The sequence below is a fragment of the Fusarium flagelliforme genome, assembly GCF_020744385.1.
Source record: "Fusarium flagelliforme strain FIESC 12 MPI-CAGE-AA-0113 chromosome Unknown B0J16scaffold_6, whole genome shotgun sequence".
NCBI lineage: Eukaryota > Fungi > Ascomycota > Sordariomycetes > Hypocreales > Nectriaceae > Fusarium > Fusarium flagelliforme.
The window spans coordinates 712,296-729,630 of NW_025763508.1; the positions used below are offsets into that span (position 1 = coordinate 712,296).

General features: G+C 47.7%; 10 protein-coding genes and 1 non-coding gene across 11 annotated transcripts; 4 read left to right on the forward strand and 7 right to left on the reverse strand.

Annotated features, from left to right (window-relative positions):
- Positions 1-49: 49 nt before the first annotated feature.
- Positions 50-1,538, forward strand: B0J16DRAFT_168018 (chaperonin 10-like protein). The gene has a single exon (XM_046122355.1). The coding sequence runs from the start codon at positions 393-395 to the stop codon at positions 1,473-1,475; it is 1,083 nt and encodes a 360-aa protein (XP_045979812.1). The 5' UTR covers positions 50-392; the 3' UTR covers positions 1,476-1,538.
- Positions 1,539-1,679: 141 nt separating this feature from the next.
- B0J16DRAFT_168217 (class I glutamine amidotransferase-like protein) lies at positions 1,680-2,784 on the reverse strand. Its single transcript, XM_046122357.1, has 2 exons — positions 2,348-2,784; positions 1,680-2,299 (listed from the first exon to the last, which is right to left on the reverse strand). The coding sequence occupies exons 1-2, from the start codon at positions 2,420-2,422 to the stop codon at positions 1,694-1,696; spliced, it is 681 nt and encodes a 226-aa protein (XP_045979813.1). The 5' UTR covers positions 2,423-2,784; the 3' UTR covers positions 1,680-1,693.
- Positions 2,785-3,950, reverse strand: B0J16DRAFT_168216 (uncharacterized protein). The gene is made up of 2 exons (XM_046122356.1): positions 3,503-3,950; positions 2,785-3,458 (listed from the first exon to the last, which is right to left on the reverse strand). Exons 1-2 carry the CDS (start codon positions 3,759-3,761, stop codon positions 3,148-3,150), a joined length of 570 nt encoding a protein of 189 aa, XP_045979814.1. The 5' UTR covers positions 3,762-3,950; the 3' UTR covers positions 2,785-3,147.
- Positions 3,951-4,280: 330 nt separating this feature from the next.
- Positions 4,281-5,285, forward strand: B0J16DRAFT_271883 (porphobilinogen deaminase, dipyromethane cofactor binding domain-containing protein; the record flags this gene model as incomplete). The annotated part of the gene is made up of 1 exon (XM_046123594.1): positions 4,281-5,285. The coding sequence occupies one exon, from the start codon at positions 4,281-4,283 to the stop codon at positions 5,283-5,285; it is 1,005 nt and encodes a 334-aa protein (XP_045979815.1).
- A 24-nt stretch (positions 5,286-5,309) lies between these two features.
- On the reverse strand, positions 5,310-6,112 carry B0J16DRAFT_346525 (glycine cleavage H-protein-domain-containing protein). Its single transcript, XM_046128454.1, has 2 exons — positions 5,843-6,112; positions 5,310-5,797 (listed from the first exon to the last, which is right to left on the reverse strand). Exons 1-2 carry the CDS (start codon positions 5,946-5,948, stop codon positions 5,400-5,402), a joined length of 504 nt encoding a protein of 167 aa, XP_045979816.1. The 5' UTR covers positions 5,949-6,112; the 3' UTR covers positions 5,310-5,399.
- Positions 6,113-7,437: 1,325 nt separating this feature from the next.
- On the forward strand, positions 7,438-8,403 carry B0J16DRAFT_387073 (P-loop containing nucleoside triphosphate hydrolase protein; the record flags this gene model as incomplete). The annotated part of the gene is made up of 3 exons (XM_046131633.1): positions 7,438-8,136; positions 8,182-8,256; positions 8,305-8,403. The coding sequence occupies 3 exons, from the start codon at positions 7,438-7,440 to the stop codon at positions 8,401-8,403; spliced, it is 873 nt and encodes a 290-aa protein (XP_045979817.1).
- Positions 8,404-8,588: 185 nt separating this feature from the next.
- B0J16DRAFT_168251 (uncharacterized protein) lies at positions 8,589-9,429 on the reverse strand. Its single transcript, XM_046122358.1, has one exon. The coding sequence runs from the start codon at positions 9,154-9,156 to the stop codon at positions 8,773-8,775; it is 384 nt and encodes a 127-aa protein (XP_045979818.1). The 5' UTR covers positions 9,157-9,429; the 3' UTR covers positions 8,589-8,772.
- A 311-nt stretch (positions 9,430-9,740) lies between these two features.
- B0J16DRAFT_308299 (thymidylate kinase-domain-containing protein) lies at positions 9,741-10,741 on the forward strand. The gene is made up of 3 exons (XM_046124875.1): positions 9,741-9,957; positions 10,002-10,110; positions 10,156-10,741. The coding sequence occupies exons 1-3, from the start codon at positions 9,780-9,782 to the stop codon at positions 10,625-10,627; spliced, it is 759 nt and encodes a 252-aa protein (XP_045979819.1). The 5' UTR covers positions 9,741-9,779; the 3' UTR covers positions 10,628-10,741.
- Positions 10,736-10,820, reverse strand: B0J16DRAFT_t262. Its single transcript has one exon. It is a non-coding gene; the product is annotated as a tRNA-Tyr (tRNA).
- A 1,439-nt stretch (positions 10,821-12,259) lies between these two features.
- On the reverse strand, positions 12,260-13,283 carry B0J16DRAFT_168297 (uncharacterized protein). Its single transcript, XM_046122359.1, has 2 exons — positions 13,137-13,283; positions 12,260-13,037 (listed from the first exon to the last, which is right to left on the reverse strand). The coding sequence occupies exon 2, from the start codon at positions 12,963-12,965 to the stop codon at positions 12,504-12,506; it is 462 nt and encodes a 153-aa protein (XP_045979820.1). The 5' UTR covers positions 12,966-13,037; positions 13,137-13,283; the 3' UTR covers positions 12,260-12,503.
- Positions 13,284-15,770: 2,487 nt separating this feature from the next.
- On the reverse strand, positions 15,771-17,233 carry B0J16DRAFT_387077 (fungal-specific transcription factor domain-containing protein; the record flags this gene model as incomplete). Its single annotated transcript, XM_046131634.1, has 2 exons — positions 15,771-16,840; positions 16,885-17,233. The coding sequence occupies 2 exons, from the start codon at positions 17,231-17,233 to the stop codon at positions 15,771-15,773; spliced, it is 1,419 nt and encodes a 472-aa protein (XP_045979821.1).
- Positions 17,234-17,335: the final 102 nt, after the last annotated feature.

The window sequence follows — 17,335 nt, forward strand, 5'->3', positions numbered from 1 at the left end:
TCGGGAGTCTCCACGACTAGCTTTAGCTAGGTCGGCAAACCCTGCTATCTCCATCTTCTATCTTCTAGTCAGCTTCCATTCTGAGCTCCAAGATCGCGATTAGCAAACTCTTTAAGGACTAACTCTCTGCGGGTTACCCGATTAAGACTGCAATGGAGAGAGAGAGACCATTGATGCATTCGATGCAATTATGATGCTTTTCATACGCCGGAGCATTTGAAGCGCTGGGCGTCATAGATATCGATTTATCGTTCTGTCCAATTTCCAAGACGTCATATAAAAAAAGCGAGGAGGAGGAGCGATATAAATACTGCTGAGATGAGAGAACCCTGATAGATGATCAGCATTATTATTCATTCCATTTCAACCTAATTCATCCTACCTACGCCAAAATGGGTTACCCCGATACATTCGAAGGCTTCTGCGTCGACAGCCCAAAGTCATGGAACAAGTTTGAGAAGCAAACCCTTACGCCCAAGACCTGGGGCGATCGCGATATCGATGTCGAGATCGAGGCCTGTGGTGTTTGTGGCTCTGATGTCCACACCGTTACTGGCGGTTGGGGAGACTTCAAGGGACCTCTCTGCGTTGGTCACGAAGTCGTCGGCAAGGCTGTCCGAGTTGGTGACAAGGTCAGCGAGATCAAGGTCGGCGACCGTGTTGGTGTCGGTGCCCAGGTCTCTTCTTGCCTGAAGTGCAAGCTCTGCAACAACAAGAACGAAAACTACTGCCCTGATATGGTCGACACTTACAACTGCAAATACCCTGATGGCAGTGTCGCCCACGGTGGTTTCGCTTCTCACATCCGTGCTCACGAGTACTTTACTTTTAAGATCCCTGATGCTCTCAAGAGTGAGCAGGTTGCTCCCCTTCTCTGCGCTGGTATTACCACATACTCTCCTCTTGTGAGAGCTGGTGTCGGCCCTGGAAAGGTCGTTGCTGTTCTGGGTATTGGAGGTCTCGGCCACATGGGTATCCAATGGGCCAAGGCTCTGGGTGCTGAGGTCTACGCCATGACACATTCTCCCAACAAAGTTGAAGACGCTAAGAAGCTCGGTGCTAAGGAGGTTATCGTCACCTCCGAGGAGGGGTGGGCCGACAAATACAAGTTCACCTTTGACTTCATCCTCAACTGTGCCGACATGACACACAAGTTCGACATGGACGCTTACATGGGTACTCTCAACGTTGGTGGCGAGTTCCACAACTGTGGTATCCCTGATGAGCCTCTTCCTCAGCTTACCGCTGGCACTTTTGCCAGTAACGCTGGCAAGATTACGGGTAGCCATCTCGGTAACAACCAGGAGATGAACGCCATGCTTAAGCTCGCTGCTGAGAAGAACATTGTTGCTTGGGTTGAGACTATTGATATCTCTGAGAAGGGATGTGCTGAGGCTGTCGAGCGTGTTAAGGAGAACAAGGTTCACTACCGATTCACCTTGACCGGATTCGAGAAGGTTTTCAAGAAGGATTAATTTATAATGATATAATGAGATGTTTTACGATAATTTAAAATATATTTACTTTTCATACAAGCGGTATTGAGTTGAATGAATTGACCTATAGTAGTGAAAAATGTACACCATGCATCGACAAGGCTCATAGAATCAAGACAAGCATATATGAGATAAAGTCTTTATTGTACAAGTCTTTTATTGTAGATTAATTATCATTATTCATAATTATTCATTATCTAAGCGCCGATAGCCTTGAGAATGGCCTTACCGACAGCGTGGGCAGAAGAAGGGTTCTGACCAGTGATGACCTGACCATCAACAACAGACTTCTCAGCCCAGTCATCAGCCTTGACGTACTTTCCACCGACACGCTTAATCTCATCCTCGAGAAGAACGGGCATAGCGCTGGTCAGGTTAACAGCATCCTCCTCAGAGTTGCTGAAACCAGTAGCCTCACGGCCCTCAAGAAGAGGCTTTCCATCAATCTTGACCTGAGTGAAGACGATAGGACCGTGGCAGACAGCAGCGACGGGCTTGCCAGCCTTGTAGAACTCCTCAATGATCTTGATAGAGGTCTCATCGTTGACGAGATCGAACATGGGGCCGTGGCCACCGGGGTAGAAGACGGCGTCAAACTCGGAAGCCTTGCCAAGGAACTCCTTGAGAGGAGTGGTTTGCTCCCAGACTTGCTTCTTCTCGTTGAGGAACTTTACAGACTCCTCATCACCCTTGAACATCTCAACGGAGGCCTGGTCGAGAGGAGCCTCACCACCCTTGGGAGAGGCGACGACAACCTCGACGTTGGCGTTGACAAAGTCATAGTAGGGGTGAGCGAATTCGGGCTTGTGTCGTTAGTATGAGTGAAGACATATGATGGTGACAAAACTTACAAGGTACCAGCCGGTAGGGTTGCCATTGTTCATCTTGGCTTGGCTGGTGAGAACGACGAGAATCTTGGGAGCCATTTTGAATATTGGTATATGTATTGGGTATAATTGGTATGTTAGTTATTGAGATGAGATGAGTTGAGATGGGTATAATATGAGTGAGTATGAGATGAGCTGGATATCATGACGCATCATGCTTTATATAAAGTTTCCTTTCTGTTCCCCGCCTCCACGCTCAGACCAGACCCTAGCCACCTCAGCGACAAAGTCGGACCAACTCGAAACCGTTGACTTCATGCTTGACAAACTCTTCCGTTCGGCTCTTGTACCTTCTGACGTCAGACTAACGGGCCTGGCCGTCCATTCTCGGCACTTAGCCCCGTGTAGTGCCGGCTTTTGTGTGGGTCCCGCCGGGGTGAGGACCTCGGTGCTGCCGGGTTAGTGAATTTCTCTCGAGTTTGAGCTGACGTTTGAGGACTGAATTTTTACTGATTGGCAGGGAGATCATGCTAAATTGAGAACCTCGTGGAAGACTGATACGATTGCATTGATAAGCATGAATGAAGATATTCTCTAGTGCGGGGCAGATGGGTTTGTTTGACACGTTTTGTTTCAACTGGCTAGTATACGCGTATGCATAGCTGTCTGTTTTTGGACATCACGCAGTAAGCGGGCTTAATAGGATTGTTATAATGGACAACTACAGAATAGCATTACAAAGATCGGGTCAATTTGGATTCTAAACAGATTACGACAGTGACCGGCTTCCTCCTCAATCTACCATTAGATCCTGCAACTTGTCTCTACCAAAATCCCAATCGATTGCTGCCTCTGATCTTACCTCCTTTACCATCACCACCGCCCGATCCTCCACTACTAGCGTGGCCAGCCTTACATGGACTCTTGCAACGTCCTCTAAAGTCTGGTCCAACATTGAGGCATGTATCGCAACCACAGAGAAGTTCAAGATGATCTCCAACCTTTTGCTCGGGTTCGGCGCAGAGGCAGATGAATAGAGCATTCTCGACATTGCTGGCTGGAGTCTCCTGGTCACAAACGGCATTGGGAGTCTTGCAGTACGCCGCAGATAATTGACCATCACTCCATGGCTTTTCTACAAAATGTTAGACATGCTCCTCTCAAGGTTCGTAGACATACCCATGGCCTTCAGGACTTTAGCACAGTAGGTGTATCCGCATTCGCAGATTGGTCCCTCGGGAGTTGGTTGCTTGCTCGGATTAGCAGGAGCCGGAGTTGAAGGAGGAGGCGGAGCTGGTTGAGTTGTTGTAGGGATTGGGACTGGAGCTGGAGCTGGATCATTTGGTGGTCCAGAGGATGATGGAGGAGGGTCAGGGGGAGTCTGAGGCTTTGCAAAGGCTACGATAGCAAGTCCGAGAATAGTAAGTTTAAGCTTCATGATAACGAGTGTCGGTGGATTGATGGTCTTGAGCTGGCTTGGAGTTGATGCGGTCTTATATGGTCTTCATGACTGAGGACATCACTCTTTCAGTTACAACACTCGTTGTAAGCTGTCCAACGAGCCACTCGGCAATCCATCGTCAACTCTGATGCCAAGGTTTGAAGTCGTCCATGGTCGCTGACGTTTCGTCAGCTTGAGGCAGCATCGCCATATCGTTTGATGGTTAGCGAGTCTATGATGCTCAATGTCTCCGCGTGATGTTTGGTGCAATCTATTCAAGATTCTTGCGATACTGTTTTCTCAAAGCTGCACTCCAGTTTGGCGCAATCAAAGACACATGTCCTCTTTATACTGTATCATGTACTTGCCGACATCATGATGTTGTCAATACCGGCATCGGCGATACAGTGCGAAAACTATACACTGTGTCAACTACCCCACCATCATCCGAAAAGCTCAACTGCCCCTCCAAGCTATCATCCATTTACATCCGTCAATTCAATCTACAAATTCACAATGGCCGAAACTCAAACCCCCAAAGTCGTCAATGTCGGTACTCGCAAGTCTCCTCTGGCGCTTGCTCAAACTCAAATCGTTGTCGACTCCTTGAAGGAGAAATTCCCCGATTATGAATTCCCTATCCACAGCATGACAACCACCGGCGATCGCGACCAGAACACAGCGCTCTACAACTTTGGTGGCAAGGGTCTGTGGACATCCCAGCTCGAGGAGAGACTCGTCAACAAGGAACTCGACATCGTCGTTCATTCGCTCAAGGACATGCCGACTGTTCTCCCCGAAGGTTGCGTCCTCGGATGTGTTACGTCCCGCGAGGATCCGAGAGATACACTGGTGATCAAGAAGGAATTGCAGGACAAGCACGGTTGGAAGACTTTGGCTGATCTGCCGGCCGGAAGTGTTATCGGTACAAGTAGTGTACGCCGCATTGCGCAGCTGGTCCGACGATACCCGACACTCAAATTCAAGGACCACCGAGGAAACATTCAGACTCGACTACGAAAGCTCGAGGAGGATCCTGATCTGACGGGTATCATCTTGGCAGCGGCAGGTCTTCAGCGAATGGATTTGGGACACCACATTACACAATTCCTCGAGTCGGAGAATGGAGGTATCCTTTACGCTGTTGGTCAGGGTGCATTGGGAGTTGAATGCCGAGGTGACGACACAAAGGTTCTCGAGTTTCTCAAGACAATCCAGAACGAGCAAACAGCGTTGGCGTGCGAGGCAGAGCGAGCTCTCATGAGAGCGCTCGAGGGTGGTTGCAGTGTTCCCATTGGTGTTGAGACAAAGTGGATTGACGACAAGTTACGTATGAAGGCTACAGTTGTTTCTCTCCGAGGTGACGAGGGTGTCGATTGCGAGACGACAGAAGCGATCAAGACACCAGAGGAGGCGGACAAGTTTGGAAGAAAGGTGGCCGAGACATTGGTGGAACGAGGAGCGCAAAAGATTCTGGATGCCATCAACGAGACCCGACAGGTGCCAGAGACAATCAAGTAGACGTCATGAGTGGATAGCGGAACATTACGCCGTAGATCGGCACATGAATTAACCCAAATATACCCGATGATACATGTCTATGCCGTGCTCTTTCTTTTGTATTGCTTCGTAAATCTATTCGGCTCCAGCAAAAGCCTTGTAGGCCTCGGCGTCCAACAGCTTCTCGAACTGCTTGGCGCCCTCCTCGTCAACCTCGACCTTTGCGATCCAGCCACCACCAGCGCTATCGTCTTCGGGGACCTTGTTGATCGTGGAAGGCTTCTCTTCGAGGTTGTCGTTGATCTGAAGAACGCGCAGACGAACAGGAGCGTTGATGTCGCTAGCAGACTTGACTGACTCAACAGCGCCGACAGCATCTCCTTGCTCAACCCAGGTACCGGCTTCGGGGAGCTCAACGTAGACTACGTCACCGAGCTGCTCGGCAGCGTACTCTGAAATACCGACGAAACCGTGCTTCTTATCGGCGGAGAGATCGATCCACTCGTGGTCCTTTGTGTATCTGCGAGCGAGGCCTAGCTTGTTAGTGATAGTGACGATTTGATGTTCAATAGCCGTACTTAGTTTGGTGGAGGAGAAAGCTCGGGCGCGGATGATAGGAGCGCGAGGAGCGATTCCCCTAGCCAGAGGGGCGGCGACGCGCAGGGACCGAGCGATTGAGGCCATTGTGGTGATGATTGTGGAAGTGATATCAGAGGTTCAAGCTTTGTCCGGGCGGCATGCGGAGATGGACCGACCGAACCATGGATGTGGGTTCGGGATGGCGCCGAGGGTTAGTCAGCATCATGCAAAGTTCAAGTACCTGAGGTCAACAATATGATGGAATGCGATAATACAAAAGATCACTAGACTCGGTAGTTTTACTCTATTACTACCGTTTACCGAGGAATTCGTCAAGACATGAGGCTCCAATGAAACACTGACCCAATGAAGCTGTACCTGAGCTGGCTGAGCTGTACCCCGGGGTCTAAGCGTGGGGTACTGTTGGATGGATGTTTGGATGAATTGGTCTATGTTTGGAATGTGAAATAACAAGGTCATGGATGTTTGGTGACATTCTGCCAGTTGTCTGCATTGTTGATGTTTCAATGTTTCTTGATTGTTGATATTTGATCGTTCCCATCACTGTCTAGGCGCTGTATTATAGGCATCCTCCCACTACAGTACAACCGCTGAAATCAATAGCCAACCATCGCTAGTCAAATAACAACACGGTTGCTATTTACTCCATTGCAAATAGTGACGAGATTCTGCATGATGAGCTGGGCGTTACACAACTCTCGATAAATAGTCAGATTCATAGGAAATCTAGTTCCTTAGAGTATGCCTTGTTTTGGTACAATATTTATTCAGCTAGCCATAAACACTGTCTCAACCAATTGTCTGTCGTAAACGCGCCCTCCAACGCGTCCCGAAAGCTAAAACACCACTCCACCATCATCATGATCAACAGACGCAGCCTAACATTTCACGCATAAGCAGAGACTAGTTCAAAGTTTATCTATAGATTCAGGAGAACCCAGTTTGTCAAGTTGTTGTGTTGTTATTAGTGCTATTCGTACTACCTTGCTCAGTCCATCGTACTACCGGTGCCTTGAAATTCCGTCCCGCTTTGTTTAGTACAGGCACAGCACAGGGCATCACCAAACGTCAGCGTCCCGACGAATAGCGAATCCCCCTCCCTGCTGCAACCTTTAACCCACTTCACATTGGCTTTCGACTTTCATCCCAAAACCGACCCCGACCTGTCCTGCTTTTCTGAGTTACTACGCGCTGAATCTCTTTGTCGCTAAAAGTCTCACCCTTGCGCCTTTGTCTCTGTCTCAGTCTCTCCCTCGAGCCTCGTTATTTGATCCGGTGGCTTCTGTTCCGCCACCTACAACATCACCAACTTGACCATCGCGACCGTCTTCATTCTATGCTTGCAACTAGCTTGATGCCGTTGATGAGCTGTTGACCATCTCTTTTCTTCTCTTCTTCACTTCTTTTTCCGCGATTTCCATCACGCTCTCTACCGACTTTGTCTCCACATTCACTTCGATAATCTCGTATCCGAATCTAATAATCTCCTTCTACAACCTTCAAACTGGACGACTCAACGATCCCCGAGGCTACGGCCACCGTATCCGACCCTCTCTCTCCTCCGACCGCCATCATGGAGCATGAAATCCCCCCACACGAGGTGCCGCTTCCTCAAACTTACGATGACACCATGGGAGGCATCGAAGGATCTCCCCACCCCAGTTCAAGCAACGGCTTCCATCAACAGAGCGCATCCCTTGATCAAGGACTCAGCAGTCCCCAACGAGAAGACCCTTCCTCCAGATACACTCCTCCCGTTCAACCCGCGCCTCCAATCTCTCGTCCAGCTAGCGGCTTGTCCAACCCCGCACACCAGGCATACAACGACTACCGACAAGGCACTGGCGAGCCTTCATCCAACGGCCGTAACCATGTCGTGATCAAGGTCGGCATGGTTGGTGATGCCCAGATTGGAAAGACTTCATTGATGGTCAAATATGTTGAAGGAAGCTGGGACGAGGATTATATCCAGACTCTAGGTGTCAACTTTATGGAAAAGACCATTTCCATTCGCAACACCGAGATTACCTTTTCGATTTGGGATCTTGGTGGTCAGAGAGAATTCGTCAACATGTTGCCGCTTGTTTGTAACGATGCTGTCGCTATTCTCTTCATGTTCGATCTTACGCGCAAGAGTACCTTGAATAGCATCAAGGAATGGTATCGACAAGGACGTGGTTTCAACAAAACTGCTATTCCTATTCTCGTGGGTACAAAGTATGATCACTTTGTCAACTTTCCCGCACAAGATCAAGAAGAGATCTCAAATCAGGTGTGTTTCAAGTTCTCTGGGTGTCTACTCGACTAACAAATCCAGGCGAGGCGCTTTGCAAAGGCCATGAGGGCTGCATTAATCTTTTCAAGTACAAGTCACAGCATCAACGTGCAAAAGGTATGACACAAGGCTTCCACAGGGTTGACCAATCACTAACTTTTCCAGATCTTTAAGATTGTTCTATCCAAGGCATTCGACCTTAAGTGTACCATTCCCGAAATCGAAAACGTCGGCGAGCCTCTCCTGTTATATCAGTCTGTATAATCGAACGGCCATTTACGAGCTTACATGTTGAACCTGACAACATTACGACCTTCATATGCGATCATCGCAGGCGCGCAGCGTCAGCAGGCTTGTCGAGCACTGCATTTCTTTTGTCATTACATAACATACAACTGGATCGTCTCCTGCTTCTTTTCACACAAACTTGACTTTATTACGGATTCATGGGAGAGGTCAGGATCACCTCTGGGAATAGATAAACATGGATATTGGCGCAGGGCCGCATTTAATGTGGCCAGCTTTACCAAGGTGGTCACGGGCGGACTATTGAGGTATTTCAGACAAGATACAATCGACTGTTAATCGTATTGATTTGTGGATGTGGATGTATGCTAGATGAAGAATGAGCGGTTATTCGAAGTATTTTCTCGAGACCTCTGTCATTCCTTCGATAAGTTGTGATCGTAGTTCCCTGATATTGGTGTTTTTCTTGGGTTTTGTCGATTTTTGAGATATTGAATCTGAAGGTAATCTCCGCGTACTCATAGCAAATGAAGGATGGTCATAAAGTCTCTTTTTCGAGGGTTCACCGTCTCTCGAGTAGATTTCTTTTCCATCTTTGTGTATGCGCACCACTTCAACCAGCATTCCTCTTTCAAGTTCTGTTTCTTCATCATAGACAGGTTTCCGAAGGGGAATACAGCAAAGCATCGCGGCTATGGTGACGATAGGGATGACAGGGATACAAATGAGGACTATCCCTAAAAAGAGTTGGTATGATTCTGAGGAGGCCATTTTGAAGCAGTCGTGGTGGGTGTAACTAACCTGAAGATTAATTCGTGGGGGCTGGTTTTTATATGTACTATCGTTTCGTCTTGTTCGTCTTGCGCATCTTGAAGTTTATCGTGAATAGCGTTTGTTCTGTGAATGTTGTTTGGTTCATTGTCGTTCAATACATTGTTCGGTTGGGTACTGATATTGCCACTTTCGGTAACACTGAGTATCCAGGATCTTTATTAGACAATGATGTCTATCTTATTAATCATGACTCCAGGTTCGCGAAATTACTTTATATAGAGTTTGGGTAAGATGTGTGAAGTTGAGTGAGAATTACAGGTTTAGGGCGAATCATGGGTACTAAAATTAGAGGTGTCTTTAAGCCATGAACTCACAGACTTTTTCTGGAAGCTTTAATGGATCAATTTGTAGGGCTGTAATTTAGACGTCATTGCATGGACGCATGATGCTTCATGCTTGGTGTCTATGCACTGAGAGTCAATCATGATCTGATTTTCTCCGCACTGTGATCCACGTGAACCACTGACCAAAACAGTGTGAATATGAGATCAGTCAGATTCACTTCCCCTCTTGCCACTGTTAAGCCAACAACAGGCATAAGTGACCACTCACCAACAACAATGTCTTCAATTAACGATCTCGCCACAGCTGCAATGGCGACCAAGGATGAGTCTGGCCAAAGAGGAGCCTTTATCGTTTTGGAGGGTCTGGATCGAAGTGGGAAAACAACACAGGTGAAGCTCTTGGAGCAGCGATTTGTCGAGGAGGGTAAAAAAGTCAAGGTTATGAGATTCCCTGGTATGTTGATTGACTTGAGGTGAGGCCACGCTAATATTTCTTAGATAGAACTACACCTATCGGACAGATGATTGATAGTTATCTCAAGAGCGATGTAGAGATGGAGGATCATGTTATTCATCTGCTCTTTAGCGCAAACCGATGGGAAGCTGTGTGAGTGTTGTAACCTCATATGAAGGACATCAACTAACTATCTAGCAAACAAATCCAATCCCTTCTGGCTTCAGGAACAACCATCCTCTGTGACAGATACTACCACTCGGGTATCGTCTACTCAGCCGCCAAGCAAAACCCCTCTCTGACCCTCCCATGGGCCCGCGCTCCAGAACGCGGTCTGCCCCGACCTGATCTTGTACTTTTCCTCGACCTGACCGAGGAGCAAGCTTCAGCACGGGGTGGATGGGGTGGAGAAGTTTACGAGAGGTCTGACATGCAGAAAAAGGTGAGAGAATTGTTTTGGGGGTTAAGCATGGGTGGTAAGGACATTGATGCTAGAGAACTGGGACTCGATGAGGGAGAGGGGTGGAATCAGGAGGAAGAGGATCTCGTTGTTGTTGATGCTGGGGGTAGCGTTGAAGAGGTTAATGAGGAGGTTTGGAAAAAGGTTAAAGGGAGGGTCGAGCAAGTTGAGAGGGGAGAGGTTGGCAGAACTGTGAGAGTAGTGAGGTAGATAAGACGTTCATGAGAGGATACCCATGAGAAGATGTCCATGAGGAGATATCCATACGAGAAGACTGCTATCTCAGTCTACATAGGATATAAGCAAAAAAAAAAAGAATCCCCGAAACCTGGATCGAACAAGTGACCTTTCGATGACATATAACAATTACAGTCGAACGCTCTTCCAGCTGAGCTATTCGGGGATGTCTCCGAAGCCGGAGGAATAGCTATTGGTGATGCGGTCGATGAAAATTGGGTATAAGGAAGGAGATGTTGACTACAAGGCAGGAACGCTGGTGGTGACACCTTCACAATTTTACAGCAATACGTCACTAATACAGTTGGACGATAAACATAGAGTCTATTCAGTTTGTCAAACGGCCAGCGTTCAACTCTAATCGTTCAAATCTCGACAGCGATCAAACTCATCTAATGAACGCCCTGCTCAACGTCCCCAGCCTTCTTCCTCTCTTTACGAATCGTGAGAATCCTCCCGACAAGATACCAAAGGATCGGAGTGAGAAAAAGCACAACGATACCGCATACGATAAAGATAGTGACGACCTCATCAGTCTTGGACTGCTCTGGAGGACCAGGTTCTGTAGCGCGACGAGGAGGCCACGAGAAGAGCGCTGAGGCAGAGACGGGGAGATAACTGTTGTTACTCATTTTGGTGGTTGTGATTATCTGATGATATGGTGAGGACTCGAAATGAAGATGAGACGAGGTGAGTGTTTATATGCATCATGAATGGGTGCTTGTTCGTGAACTGCTTTGTTGAGTGTTTTGTCAAACCTTTGATAGGGCTGAACATAGTGAACAAGTGTATCCAAGCTGAACAAAGCTGATACGAAGGCAGCATTGTATCATGTTCAGTCGATAGGTCAGAACAGTCATAGTTTGGTGGTAAGCATTTGGCCATTCCCAGACTCTTTCTTTTGCATTGTACAACGACTGCGCAAACAGACCACCGCTCTCTTGTTCGGCTTTGTGGCCTGCATTCTCCGTATCGCAAGTCGCCACCGAAAGCAGTTCCTGAGACGCTGCCTTCATTCGACAGACTCCATGCCAAAAGAATTCAGCATCAAGGCCTTGGATCCTCGAGAAATGGGGAAGGCCTGTTATTTAAAAGTCAGCAGCTGATAGTTGCGGTGACATGTCTCCCAACCTCTTCGGAAAGTTCGGTAACCGGTGGATCCCCTCCATCAGCATCTTCTTTTCGAGTGGCCGTTTCCTTCGCCGCCATTTCCAAATCTAGAGAATTGTTTCTTTAGAATCTGCATCTTTCCGTCCCTTCCCCACAGACCTATTTCTACGGGCCGCATCTTGGATCTTGTTCCTGACGATCTGGTGGAGTTGCAGGGGGCTATGATAACTTCACTTTTGAATGCTTGGTAGCCGTGCTTAACTTCACCTGCACGCTCGTCACCTTATTTCGGATGCTTATGGTAACCTTACTTGACAGCCCCCTGCGCACTTATCACATTACTTGATGCGACAACCTCACTTACACGCTTATCACATTGCTTCAAATGCTTGTCGCTTTAACAACTCAGATGTGCTTGACGAAAGGGAAATTCCCTGTCTCCTGGGGAGACTTTATTTCTCTAGACTCTAGTCTACCGACCATATACCATATATATAGTGATGACGAAACTGTAAAATAGAACAAAGACCCAATGTTCTGTAATCCATCACTCCATGCCGCCACGATTGAAAAGTTGACATGTGGACGCCAATACGCCTGTTCATGATGTGGAAAAGGGAAAAAAGAAATCCAGCGCGCTAGGCATATGAAAAGAAAACGAAACCAAGCCTCTTGGGCAGTAAAAAAAAAGTCCCTGACGGGTAGATGAAGAGTGATGCCGATAACCGAAGAAACGAATTTACTTCTTGTCCCCATGCTTATCTCCCCATATCGGCGCGTTGAGAGGCTTGCTGACTCCGAAACCAACACCGACAGCGATACCGACAACGAGCAAGATTATCATCCCCTTGACGATCCAGCGATTGCGTTGACTGAGATGAGCCATGCAGGTGCAGCGGTTCTTTGCCTTTGCGGCCTTGGCCTGCTTCTTCCAGTGATCCTTTCCAGGCCAAACTTGGCAGTCTGTCTTTCTGGCGGGGCTGTTTGTTTTGTGGATGTTTGATTCTGAAGTACGAGTGTTTGTGACCATGGCTTCGATGTCGGTGTCGAAGGGGTTGAGTTTGTCTGTTTGAGGAGTGGATGTTGTGCTGAGGCGAGGAGTTTCGTTGACGGTAAGAGTTGTGGAAGCAGCCTTATCGGGGATGGTGAGAGTGGTTGTGTCGCCGCTAGGACGGGACAGCTTTTCGTAGTTTGAAGGCATTTTGGCGGTTGTGATGTGAAGGTTGAGGATTGACGAGAGATTGACGGCGAGAGATTGAGATGGTCAGGAGAGCTATTGCGACAATTAGTCTCAGGTGATTGTGGCTGGTGCATGTGCATGTGAAAGGCAATGTGCGACAGTGACACCAGCGGTAAAGGCTGGTTTACATACCGTTTATTTCAATGCTCAAGACACGAGAGAATTTGTGAAACTCAAATTCGTTGGGAAACCGATCGATTGATGCGAGGCCGCCCGTTGTGGATGGTAATTAGGGGTGTCGGCGAAAAAGAGCCGAGTTATTGTATGGGCGAATACGACAGTGACAAGATGTGATGTTCGCGACAAAGACAAAGACGACAAATAATAGTCAATGAATGTAAAGAAAAACAATCAATGATCAACAAAGAGGGAGAGAGATTGAGATGAAGAGCAGATGGTTCCTCTGTTGGTCTCAGTTCGCTACTGTAGCAGCTGAACGAGCATGGATGGATCGTCGGTTCGTTCAGGTCCGGTGGGTGAGTGGGACAATTGGATTGGTTTACGAATGGGTCAGCCAAGAAAAATAAGAGAGGAAAGCGAAAATTGTTAACGCAGACGAAATTGGCTTGAAGATGAAGAGTTTCAGAGATATCATGCAAGCAAGATCAAACCCTGGAAGTTCATAATGAAAGGGAAAGAACCTTGCTTTGTATTTGAATCTTGATCTTGCCTCTTCCTTTCCAAGCCACAGTGACACGCGAAAGAAAGAGGAGAGAGCGAGACTCTCAGAACGAGGTGACCTTCCCCTAACTAACCAAGCCCCTGGACGTGCAGCGCTTGGGCCCAAAGCGGGTGCGCTAAGGATGGGCTTGCCGCCTTTGGGCCTGGCGGGAACTACAGTGGGAGCCAGCGGGGGACCCCGGCTTCCGTGATCCATAAATTAGCTTGGCTACTGTTACGCTCTAGATTGTTACAGGACTGGGGCATGTCCTTGGGGTCTTCTACCAGTCATGGCATCACCGCGACATCCTTCAAGACAAGGTTTGTTCCGTCGGTGATCGCTTAGAGCTTTGGTCTTGGTCTCTGAATGCGAGGGATGTCAATACGCGCGTATGTACTCTGTATGGTACGTGTATTAATGTACAGCCCAATGCTATCATCTTCGCATCAATAGATCCATATCCTGCATATCAACGTAGATACAGATAGACACAGATACCATGTGGCACGGCTGCATACATCTAGACCTAATACTATCCCACGAATGTTAAATGGCTCATTCAATGATATCTCGTTGATTTATCCGCATCTCCTCATCCCAAGCTAAAGCTACTGCACTCCGTAGAGCTAAAGCTAATTCTCGGACAGCGCCATAGCCAGCGCCACCGGCATGGCTCCACGGACAGACTCTTGGCTTTTCCAGGGGCCCTGACTCGCCCCCAATCCTCTGTCCCAAGCTTCTTTATCCCACTGAGCTCCCTGGCTCCGTCTTTTTAGCTGTTGGGCCAAGCAATCGACTATTTGCTTGGTAGCCGAGATGCCGTAATCGTGTCAGTGTGTCCCTCTTCGCGGATACGACTGATATCATCTTGTCTGTCTGTCACGTTTTTGATAGTGCGATTCAACATCATCAGTTGTATGACTTTGGTATCCATGACTAGACGTTGACGTTGACGTTGATCCGAGTCCAGTCGAGCCCAGGAACAAGGCACTGAGAATCAAGGTTTGGGCGGGAGTTGAAAGCCACAAAATTCCAGTTCATTAATCGAAGCTCTCAAGAATTAATCGCCACCTACAAATTGGATCTCATCACCAACTGACTTGACTGTAGGTAGCCAGGAAAGGTCTATCTGCTCGGTCCTTTTTGTGCGCTTATTTTAACTGTTTCAACCCGCGGCACAGCATCCACTTGAATGTTTGAATCCTCTTATCACTCGGTAACATGTCCGTGTATGGCATAAAAGTGTTCCGCGTATAGTGTCGCGCGTAACTCATACCTGCTTTATCTGCTTGATGATTTCATCAATGTCCATGCAATGCATGCATTTCATATCAATTTCCGATGGTTATATCGATGATCCAATATCGACGATCAAGTCAAGACTGTCGACAAGGTTTGCTTCCATCCTAATCCGTCCCCCTTACCCCGTTCAAGGTATCACTGAGAGGAGTAACAGTTTGTGTGATTCGGCCGACAAAAAAAGAGTCGAGAACCTGGTCGCTGCAAGTGCTGGGGTCCCTGCATTAGCTCCCATTTCCAATTGCCAAGGAATGGTGTTCAACACCAGTTCTAGACTTGGCGGTTCAGCAGTTCCTCAGTGGCGCTGTCAATCGTGTGGCCGTTTTCTTCTTTACCAAAACCGGCATGTGATGATGGAATTCTGACTTCTGTATTTTTTCTATCGATTTGCCACTTGAAGTTTGTTGTGCTTGTTTTGTGGTGCCTCTGCTGGTGACACGCTGATGCAACTGTTGCAGTTGCAGTACCAACGGCAGTTGATCAACCTGGATAGCACGATTCACGATTCAAACCAACGCAACTAGGCAAATGGCGTGGTCACGATGGACCCTGGGTTCAGCGGGAGACATGGGACAGAGACCCTTATCCTAGAGAAGTAAGACCTTTTGCGCGGTTAGCCTGTGTGATCACATCAACTCCCAATGAGGACGTACAAGACGTACATTGTCTCAATTGAGCTGTGCACTTGACTGTAGCGTAAGGGAGCTGCTAAAATAGCACAGATCTGTTGCACTGAAGTGGTCTGTGTGAAGAAATCGCTTTTAGTATTGTATCTCATAGCTTCAATGTAGCGTTGACAGCTTCAATCATGACAGAGACAACTTCCACCCAAATTTGTGAATGACCTCTCTCCAATCCTGATTTGTAGATGATGGTTGAAGATCTCGGGTATGCCATATCAATTTGAGAGCATTCCAAACTGCCGAGATGTTACTGATGGGCCATTTCCTGTCCAACAAAGTAAAGTGATCTAATACAATCTTTCGTTGATCATCAGAAGAGCATGCACAACCAGCCAAAAAGAGGGGCCACATTGGAAATGATCGTCTCGTTTGTCCTTCGACAATGATATCGGAAAGGCATGTAAGGAGAGATTCGTGTAGTTCGATGATCGATGGGTGGGTGATTGAAGTATTGTAGCAAACTAAGCGGAGGTAAATCTGTGCTGCAATTCGAAATGACTCTGCACTTCTCGACAAGTAGTCGTCGGTCGTATCTTGTGAGGATAGTTGTTCAATCTTTTGCTCAATTTCTTGTCCTTTGGTGTAAAGCTGATCCTTTGGCATGTGCGCCGACAATGACGAAATCTCGTTTATAATATCGACTAGATCCATCGAACACCCGATCTGCTCGTCAACGAAATTACGATCATTCGACAGATTTGCTTCGATCTTGGCAAGGCTGGTCATTGCTTGACTAAGTGAGTCATCTTCGTCTATCGGTTGAGTCGTCTCCATCAAAATGTAGCGAAAACGAAAATACTGTAATACGAATTCGGCCACATCCGGGTCGATGTTGTCGCCAAAACTTTCGAGAAGAGCGAGAGCGCCTTGAAGATGACGAAGCCATGTCGGACATGAACCGTGTGCTATCTCGAGGGAGGCCAAAAGAACACAGGTAAGTAGATTACCTTCGCTGCCGTGGGAATCAAGCAAGGCCTGCTGAAGTTCTTGGAGCGCCCGAACCTTGTACTGCATTGAGAGACCACGATAGTCTTTCCCATCGGGGATGCCGTTCTGTGCCCATTCTGCTGCACTCATCGATAGAACTGCAGAGAGTAAAGGGCCTTGGGAAAACATTCGAGGTATGACTGATGTACGGAAGCCATTCCGAGATGTGTCCACATAGACTCTGCTGGTGGAGATGACTTGGACATCTATAAAGTCAGTGGACGTCCATCAATTGGGTTGTATAACATACAGTACTGTACAAGGGCATTCTCAATTCCTATCGACTCAAAGCCAAAAGGTGAGAGGTTGCGGGGAAGTGGTGGTTGTACCCAAACGCCACCCTGTTTATGATCAGTCACAGCGACAAGTTCTCGAGGCGAAAGGTTTAGGAAACTGGGGCTTTGAGTAATTGGTATCATATAGTGATTTGATCCTGCCACGACAAACTTGAGAGGATTCGAAGCAGAAGCAGGCGTTGGAAAGACGCAATCATCTCCATTCTTTCGACACCTTTGACATATAGGCTTCTGTTCGTCACATCTTCTTTTGCGTTTTCGACAGTTAAAGCAGCCGTCTCGGCTTCGGGAGCCACCCGGCATGATGCATGATGAAGAACAACGTTCGATGTTGACCGTTGAGAAGGAAGTTGAGGTGGGGGTCGGATGTACTTCCGATGCCACGTGATGATGATGCTATCGTGA